Source organism: Gorilla gorilla, chromosome 17, assembly GCF_029281585.2.
Source record: "Gorilla gorilla gorilla isolate KB3781 chromosome 17, NHGRI_mGorGor1-v2.1_pri, whole genome shotgun sequence".
In the NCBI taxonomy this organism is placed as follows: Eukaryota; Metazoa; Chordata; class Mammalia; order Primates; family Hominidae; genus Gorilla; species Gorilla gorilla.
In genome coordinates, this window is record NC_073241.2 from 83,664,280 (window position 1) to 83,674,212 (window position 9,933).

The 9,933-nt window shown below is 36.7% G+C and overlaps 1 protein-coding gene across 5 annotated transcripts in view; it reads right to left on the bottom strand.

Moving 5' to 3' along the window:
- The window catches only part of STARD6 (StAR related lipid transfer domain containing 6), a 30,493-nt gene that overhangs the window by 20,207 nt on the left and 353 nt on the right, over window positions 1-9,933 (bottom strand). Inside the window, exons 1-5 of one of the 5 annotated variants that reach the window (XM_019014282.4) lie at window positions 9,895-9,909; window positions 9,406-9,428; window positions 8,706-8,789; window positions 6,827-6,920; window positions 6,397-6,479 (exon numbers count right to left, since the gene is read on the bottom strand). In XM_019014282.4, coding sequence (XP_018869827.1) covers window positions 6,397-6,479; window positions 6,827-6,916 — 173 coding nt within the window. In that variant the 5' untranslated portion in view covers window positions 6,917-6,920; window positions 8,706-8,789; window positions 9,406-9,428; window positions 9,895-9,909. Of the gene's footprint in view, window positions 1-6,396; window positions 6,480-6,826; window positions 6,921-8,705; window positions 8,790-9,405; window positions 9,466-9,532; window positions 9,694-9,894; window positions 9,910-9,933 lie in introns of those variants that run through there. The other 4 variants (XM_031003787.3, XM_019014279.4, XM_019014278.4 and 1 more) reach the window with 4 other exon arrangements.

A 9,933-nucleotide genomic window follows, 5' to 3' on the forward strand; every position in this document is an offset into this window, starting at 1 on the left:
TTTTTGTAGTTAAGAAAAATGTTAAGTTTAGGAAGATACTGAACCAGGTTTAGGAAGATATTAAACTGGGGTGTTTTTCATTGTTCCTCCAAATATATCTACACATTATGTAGAACCAGGATGAATCCTGAGCTGTTAGAACTCTTTATTTTGGTCACAGCAACTTTATTAATTACATTTGTTACTTTAAAAAATGTTTAACCTGTGATATGGGTTGGTTCTGTATCCCCACCCATATCTCATCTTGAATTGTAGCTCTCATAATTCCCAGGTGTTGTAGGAGAGACCTGGTGGAAGATAATTGAATCATGGAGGCGGTTTCCCCCATATTGTTCTCGTGGTAGTGAATAAGTCTCATGAGATCTGATGTTTTTAATAAGGGGTTTCCCCTTTCACTTGTCTCTCAATTCTCTCTTGTCTGCTGCCATGTAAGAATGACTTTCATCTTCTGCTATGATTGTGAGACCTCCCCAGCTACATGGAACTGTGAGTCCATTAAACCTCTTTCTTTTGTAAACTGCCCAGTCTCAGGTATGTGTTTATCAGCAGCATGAAAATGAACTAATACAACCTGTTTAAACCTGAATGCTTTAATTTATAAAACTTACAAACTGTCTCACATGTCTGCCTCAGAAGGTAGAATAGAGGATTAAATGTAGTGGTGGTAATGATGGTGGTAATAAGTAGTAACGACGATGGAGGAGAAAGTAGTATCCTAAACAAGCATGAAATGTCTAAAGGCAGAAAAGGTACATTCTGCCAGAATCCATCTCTGGATAATCTGCCTTCATTATTCCACAGATACATCTTGACAGTTTTGATGAGGTCAGAGAGAATAATGATTAAGAAAGTACAGCCTTTGAGGTAAAGTCTTGGTGTCTAAGTTTTTGTCTCTCTAACACTAGTTAGGTGACTTGGAGATAGTAACTTACATAGGCCCTTATTCATTTGTAAAATGGGGATAATAACAGTGCTTACATTGTGGGAAATATGAGAAATAAATTTAGAAAATGAAAGAAAAGTATTTAGCATGGTGCCTGACATATAGTAAGACATTACTGTTCACTGCTTCTAACACTGAGAGAAATGTGTAGACCCATGTGCTGGTAGGTCTGTATTTCATCCCTTAAGAGCAGAAAGGAACGAAATTCCAACCAAAGAACTGCTTCTCTTTCAGGCAAATGCTTAAAGGAACCATAAAAGGCCCTTTTTGAGTAGCAAATTATTAAGAAAAGGCATAAGTGTTGAAAAATTATCTTGAGTTTATTTTTTTGTACTGCAGTTATAAGATATATAACTTTCCATTTGGTAGCCAATATAATATAACTGAAGTCCACAAATTCATTTAATATTAAGTGTCTTGGTGAGAGACACTGTTCTTGTGCTAGGGATACTGCAATGAATGCAAGTGATTTATTTCTAGTCTGGTGCCTATTAAAGTTAGTATCCTCATCAAGTTTATATTCTAATATGAGAGACATATAATACATAAGAAAACAAAGAAGATAAATTTCATATAGTGAAAAGTGCTATGAAGAAGATAATAGCAGAACAATGTAGTAAATAGAGGTTGAGTGTGTGTATTTGGGAACTTTGGCCACGTGGCTAGGAAGGTCATTCTGAAGAGGAGATAATGAAACTGACATCTTGAACATAAAAATGACATTAGCCTTGGGAACATTTGGGGGAATAGCTTGCCAGGCAAGAGGAGAGCAACTAAGAAGGCTCTGAGATGGGTTTAAGTTCAGTGCATTCAAACAACAGAAGTCCATTGTGGCTGTGACACACGGACAATGAAGAGAAGTGGTCAGAGAGGTAAGCGGGGCCCAGATAGTTACCTGCACATCATGATAAAATGTTTGGACTTATTTCAATAGGTTTTGGGGAAACAGGTGGTTTTTGGCTACATGGATAAATTCTGTGGTGGTAATTTCTTGAGATTTTGGTGCACCCATCACCTGAGCAGTGTACACTGTACCCAATGTATAGTCTTTTATCCATCATCCTCCTCCCACCCTTTCCCTGGAGTCCACAAAGTCCATTATATCATTCTTACGCCTTTGTGTTCTCATAGCTTAGCTTTCATTTATAGGTGAGAAAAGATGATGTTTGGTTTTCCATTCCTGAGTTACTTCACTTAGAATAATGGTCTCCAACTCCATTCAGGCTGCTGTGAATGCTATTATTTTGTTGCTTTTTATAACTGAGTAGTGTTCCACGGTTGATATATACCACATTTTCTTTATCCACTCATTGGTTCCATATAATTGCAATTGCAAATTGTGCTCCTATAAGCATGTGTGTGCATGTGTCTTTTTCATATAATGACTTCTTTTCCTCTGGATACATACCCAGTAGTGGGGTTGCTGGATCAAATTTCAGTTCTACTCTTAGTTCTTTAAGGAATCTCCATGCTGTTTTCCATAGTGGTTGTACTAATTTACCTTCCCACCAGCAGTGTAAAAGTGTTCCCTTTTCACCACATCCATGCCAAAATGTATTGTTTTTTGATTTTTAAATTATGGCCATTCTTGCAGGGGTAAGATGGTATCTCATTGTGGTTTTAATTTTCACTCCCTTGATAATTAGTGATGTTGAGCATTTTTTCATGTTTGTTGGCCATTTGTATATCTTCTTTTGAGAATTGTCTACGCATGTCCTTTGCCTACTTTTTGATGGGATTATTTGTTTTTTTCTTACTGATTTGCTTGAGTTCTTATAGATTCTGGATATTAGTCCTTTGCTGGATGCATAGTTTGTGAATATTTTCTCCCATTCTGTGGGTTACCTGTTTCCTCTGCCGATTATTTCTTTTGCGATGCAGAAGGTTTTTAGTTTAATTAGGTCACATCTATTTATTTTTGGTTTTGTTGCATTTGCTTTTGAGTTCTTGGTCATGAACTCTTTGCCTAAGCCAATGTCTAGAAGAGTTTTTCCAATGTTATTTTCTAGAGTTTTTATGGTTTCAGGTCTTAGATTTAAGTCTTTGATCCATCTTGAGTACATTTTTGTAAAAGGTAAGAGATGAAGATCCAGTTTCATTCTTCTACATGTAGCTTGCCAATTATCCCAGCACCATTTGTTGAATAGGGTGTCCTTTCCCCACTTTATGTTTTTGTTTACTTTGTTGTGGATCAGTTGGCTGTGAGTATCTGGCTTTATTTCTGCGTTCTCTATTCTGTTCCATTGATCTACGTGCCTGTTTTTATACTAGTCCCGTGGTGTTTGGTAACTAGAGCCTTGTAGAATAGTTTGAAGTTGGGTAATGTGGTGCCTCCAGATTTATTCTTTTTGCTTAGTTTTGCTTTGGCTATGTGGACTGTTTTTTGGTTCCATACGAATTTTAGGATTGTTTTTTCTAGTTCTGCGAAGAATGATGATGGGAGTTTGATGCGAATTGCATTGAATCTGTAGATTGTTTTGGCAGTAGGGTCATTTTCACAATACTGATTCTACTCATCCATGAGCATGGGATGTGTTTCCATTTGTTTGTGTCATCAATGATTTCTTTCAGCAGTGTTTTGCAGTTTTCCTTGTAGAGATCTCTCACCATCTTGGTTAGATATATTCTTAAGTATTTCTTTTTTTGCAGTGGTTGAAAAAGGGGTTGAATTCTTTATTTCATTCTCAGCTTGGTCACTTGCTGCATAGCAGTGCTACTGATTTGTGTACACTGACTTTATCCTGAAACTATTCACTTATCAGATCTAGGACCTTTTTAGATGAGTCATTAGGGTTTTATAGGTATACAATCATATCACTGATCAACAGTGACAGTCTGTCTTCCTCTTTACCCATCTGCATGATTGCTCTGGCTAGGACTTCCAGTACTATGTTGAATAGAAGTGGTGAAAATGGGCATCCTTTTCCCGTTCCAGTTTTTAGGAGGAATGCTTTCAACTTTTCCCTGTTCAGCATAATGTTGGCTGTGGGTTTGTTATAGATGGCTTTTACTACTTTGAGGTAAGTTCCTTCTATGCCTATTTTGTTGAGGGTTTTAATCAAAAAGAGATGCTGGATTTTGTCCAGTGCTTTTTCTGCATCTATTGAGATGAACAAAATTTTTGTTTTTAATTTTGGTTATGTGATCTATCACATTTATTGACTTGGGTATGTTAAACCATCCCCACATCCTGGGTATGAAATGCATTTGATCATGGTATATATTATCTTTTTGATATACTGTTGGATTTGGTTAGCTAGTATTTTGTTGAGGATTTTTGCATTTGTGTTAATCAGGGATATTGGTCCTTTTTTTTTTTTTAAATGTCCTTTCCTGGTTTTGTTATTAGGGTGATACTGGCCTCATAGAATGGAGGATTCCTTCTTTCTCTATCTTTTGGAATAGTTTCAGTAAGATCATACCAATTTTCTTTGAATGTCTGATAAAATTCAGCTGTGAATCCATCTCGTTCTGGACTTTTTTGTTCGCAATTTAAAAAATTATTGTTTCAATCTTGCTACTTGTTATTGTTTTTTTTTCAGATTTTCTATTTCTTCCTGATTTAATCTAGGAGGGTTGTATTTTTTCCCAGAATTTATCGATCTCCTCTAGATTTTCTAGCTTGTGCATGTAAACGTGTTCAAAGTAGCCCTGAATGATCTTTTTGTATTTCTGTGGTATTGGCTGTAATATCTCCCATTTCATTGCTAATTGAGTTTATTTGGATCTTCTCTCCTTTTCTTGGTTAATCTTACTAATGGTCTGCCAATTTTTTCTTTTCAAAGAACTAACCTGTGGTCCCAGCTACTTGAGAATCTTGCCAACAACAATGTGAGTGAGTTTGGAGCATAGCCTCCTTCAACTGAGTCTTCAGATGAGACCTAAGCCCTGTTGACACCTTGATTACAGCCTTGTGGATTCCTTGAGGCAGAGGCACCTAGCAAAGCTGTTCCTGGATTCCTAATCCAGAGAAGCCATATGATAATAAATGTTTAAGTAGCTAAGTTATGGGATAATTTGTTGTGCACCAATAAATACCTAGTATACAGTGCATATAAATTTCACTCAAACTGTGAGTGCAAAAAGTACCAGTTGTTTAGTTTTGCATATAAGAGTAAAATATCTCTGATGAAAATTTCCAATAAAGCTTTAGAGCAGCTTAACAGAACCTATTCTTTGGCTCTAGGCATTTGTATAGCACCTTCTATATAAATACTCAATAATTACTTGTAGACTAAATGAATAACTTCTAAGCTTTTAAAAAATGCCAAGGTTGCTGTCTACACTGGTCTGATCTGTAAGATACCAAAAAGCCATATTATCCAAAAGTTAATTCCCCTAGTGTACCTAGGCTTGACCATACCCACTCCTCCCTGTTTCTTTTTGAAAGTGCCTTTATTAGAATCATTATTTCAGTAAGGTAGGGATTATTTTCCTGATCATTGTTAAAGTGAGTGGGAGAAAGCATATCAGCTTTGTCCAATGGTAAAAAATTGGGCTGAAATATAATATAGGTAAATTTTAGTGAAATTTTAAAAAAGCAAGAAACATAAAATGAGGTAGTTGAAAGAAGGAGTGGACTCCAAAAAAAAAAAGAATTGAATAAAATTTGATGATCTGATGGCCCTGATGTACTATCATGAGCAATAAATGAACTCTGAAAGATTAAGCTAAAAAAAGTCAATATACTTTCCCTTAGTGCACTTGTATTAGAAATAATTTGATCCTTAAAAGTATATTTAAAATAAGCATATAGAAAAAAATGCATATTTAAAATGAGGAAGTAGGCTGGGAACAGTGGCTCACACCTGTAATCCCAGCACTTTGGGAAGCCAAGACAGGCAGATCACTTGGGCTCAGGAGTTTGAGACTGGCCTGGGCAACCCCATCTCTATAAAAACATATAAAAATTAGTCGGGCGTGGTGGTGTGCACCTGTAGTCCCAGTTATTCAGGAGGCTGAGGCAGAAGGACTGCTTGAGCCCAGAAGGCAGAGGTTGCAGTGAGCCGAGATTGTGCCACTGCACTCCAGCCTGGTGACAGAGCAAGACCCTGTCTCAAAAAAATAAAATAAAATGAAGAAATACACTTTACTTGTTAGTGGTTCATTTAATGGACACATGAAGGGTTTAAAATTCCATAAAATATTACTGTTAGCAAGAAAATACCAATCTGCTTTTATAGTAATTATTTCTTGAAGTGAAAATTTCCTATTTAGTGAATTAGTAATTAGAAGAGATTTTTTATCTGATTGTCATCACATTTGAAAACAGAAGATTAGATGGTATCTGATTGCTGTATTTTATTATTATCACATTTCAGCCTAGTGACTTAATAATTTCTATTTATTACTATAAAATAATTTATTATAGCTAATGAAGCAGCACTGAAATTCCAGATACATCGGTGGCATTGAATTTAAAACAGTAATTGTAAATAGAAGATTGTACTCACAGATTTCCATGGAATTTTCTAGAAGCCTTACTGGAAACAGTTATCTTTTTCTCAAAGGAGAATAAAAATCCACCAATAATTAGCTGTCAAATGCAGGAAAAATGAAAATGAAAAACTAACAAAAGTAAAAAAACGTTTTTTTCTGGTTTGTAAAAGAAAAAAAAATATATATATATTTTTCAGAGACAGGGTCTCACTATGTTGCCCAGTCTGTAGTGTACTGGCTATTCACAGGCACAATCATAGTGCATGACAGCCTCAAACTCCTGTGCTCAAGCAGTCCTCCTGTCTTAGCCTCCTGAGTAGCTGGGACTATAGGTGCACACCACTGTGCCTGGCACAGAAAATATTTTTTTAAAAAAGTCTTTACAATGAATTGTTTCTTACTTAAAAACAAAGTCTTGAAACATAATTTAACTTATTTTCTTACTGAAGTTTTAACCACTTTCCAGCCTGATGTATCTCGATTACAACCTAAAACTTCTTGGGCAGTTTGTTGGGCAATTGCCTTGAAGTCCATCTATCTGCAAGTTTTAAAAACAAACAACTGGTAAGAATATAATCATATAAAAACTTAAAAAGTGCTATCTTACATTTTAATATTATTTCTATAATGCCTGTCACATAGAAATGAACATAATTACTTGATGAATGCATGTATGCATGAACCCCTCTCTCCTTACAGTCTTTCAAATGAGAAACTGTGGTATAGTAGAAAAATCTAGACTTTGGAATCAGAAACCTGGGTCATATCTTGTCTCTGCCACCTATTGTGTGAAGCATGTTACTTAATATTTCTGTTTTTCCATTTCTCTCAAGGTAAAATTAGGATAATATCTGTCTTGTAGAATTAGCGTGAGGATTAGATGAGATGATATGCTTAAGGTTCTATCCAGTGCCTGGCATACGATAGTCATTCAATAAATAATTTTAATTTCTAACAGTTTAATCACGCGTCCTTTGTCTTGTGAAGCATTATGAGCTGTTGGTTATGTGTTCTTGAGGATTATTTAAAGTGAGTAGCAGTGGCACTACACGATCTGACCCCTGGCTTCCTCTTCAAATATACCTCCTACCAGTCTTCTTCTTGTCCACTTAGCTCCAATCATTTGATCTCCTGGCTGTTCCTCAAATACAATAAAGCAATTTCTGACTTCAGGTTCTTTGTACTTGCTGTTCCTTCTGCTTGTCACTGTCTCCTGCAGTGTGTTCATATAACTGACTGTTTCATAGGTATCTTTGCTTAAATGTCACCTCCTCAGATAGGATCAAGTTTAAATCAACTCAATCTAAACACACTGAACCCTGCTTGAAGTTAGAAACTGCAATGGACTGAATGTTTATGTCTCCCTAAAATTCATATGTTGAAATCCTAACTCCCAGGGTGATATTAGGAGATGATTAGGTCACGAGGGCAAAGCCCTTATGAATGGGATTAGTGCCCTCACAAAAGAGACCCCAGGGAGCTCACTGGCCCCTTCTGCGGTGTGAGGACACTGCCAGAAGTAAGCAGTCTGCAACCAGAAGAGGGCCCTCACCAGAACCTAACCATGCTGGCACCCAGATCTCAGACTTCCAGGATCCAGAACTCTGAGAAATAAATTGATTGTTTACAAGTCATTCAGTCTTTGGTAATTTCTTATGGCAGCCCAAAAGGACTGAGACAGGCACTGTGGTAGATGTAGCAACAACAGTTGAGTAAGATACTAGACATAACTATTTCTGCTGTGAATGAGTTCCGGAAGCTGCCGTCTCACTTGTCCTTTGGGTCATCATCCAGCTTTCAGTTAGGGGAAGCTGGCAGGTAAGGTGAAAACAGAACTGGATTCAAATCCTGACTTTGTCACTTAGTACCAGCTATATTATTTTGGATAAATTGCTTAACCTTTGAATTTCAACTTCCATATCTATAGAATGGGGATAATAATATCTATCTCACCGAATCATTATAAGGATTAGTTGAGTTAATATATGTAAAAATGCTTGAAACAGTGTGGAGCCCTATACTAGGTTATCAAAATAGTTAGTTTCTCTTTAAAAAAAATGGACACATGTAAATCCATCATTTAAAAAACTCTCCAAAGATCTGCTTCCTTAAGCACTTAAATAAACCTTCTTAAAGTTTAATTATTGGAACATTTCTTCCTTAGCTCTCACTTAAAACTCTTCAGGTTGGGTCATAAATCTATTTTCTCTTATTTAATTCTCCAGCAAGGCACAACAGGTAGTTGATAGTCTCTATATTTGAAAAGTTTTAGTAAACCATTATTATAACCTCCTCTTTCCTAGCAGAGTCCTGGTTTCTTTACCTTTCCTGACAGATCTAATGCAGAATTTTAGTAACTACTGGGGCTCCTCTCCAAATCCTTGTGGAAATCTCCATATCTCTTAACCTGTGAGGAAACAAGGCAGAAGTAGAATTATTTTGATCCATGAATTAGGTCAATATATTTGATAATTTTCTTTATATCTTCTCAGTGTCCTTTATCTATACTTTGTCTTCATTAGGAAACATTTGCTACATATATGCCCCAAGATGAAAGAAAAAGATAGTACAAAAAAACTTTAAAAGATACTGTTTATAAAAAGAATCTTTAAGAAACTATTTTAAAGGAACTCAGTTTAAAAAGACATTTAGGTGGAACGTGGAAACAAAAATTTAAGTTTTTAAGCTCACGTCATTAACAATTAACAAGGATTGTGAATCCCTGACCAGGGCTCGTCTTAGCATATAAAACACCGTTCTTGATTTCCTGTTGGAAACCTACTTGATATTAATTGATCTAGAGACTTTGAAGATTATTGGGACATACCACTAGCAGGGTATGTCTTATTTTCAAATCACCAACTATTACTGCCACAATAGACCTGTGTTTAATTTAACCACTAAACTGAACGTTATAGCTTCCGGACTTTTTCATTTGCTAAGAGAAAAGGGAAGGTAAAATTTAGTAGGCTACAAAGGGTAAAGTGAAGAAAGTGCAAACAGTAAGACTACAATTGTATTACCTCGTGGTGGAACGTCGGATGAGCTGGAACATATTCAGATGGACTCATAGTCAAGGATATCTTCACTCATAGGGTCAGTGGAAAATAAACATAAATCAACATTGGGATGGCCTCTTTTTTTGGATACACCAATTGGTTGAAACTGGATTCTTTCCAGACTTGCAGACAGGTTCACACATGTTAGTGAGTCTTTACATCTGTTTGTACAATGTCCCTCTTTCTGGGCTGCCTGACTGGGTCCCCAATCCGTGCGGGGTCACTGCCATTCTTCCCTGGGAATCAAGGCTTCCTAGGAGTTTGTTAAATCTCATCCCTGGCTAAACTCGGGTCTCCAATCTCCCATCTGCTTTGTGTGTGAGAGGCTCCGGGGTGTGAGAGGAAAGGCACTGAAGAGGGAGTGAAAGAAGTGGTGAGGGGGACTGCCTACTAGCTGAGACGATGTCTTATTTTTGGCGGGGGATGCTCTGGAAGCGGGGAGGCTGAACTCACTTGGAAAAACTGGAGCTGTGGGGCCGACTCTCAGCGACC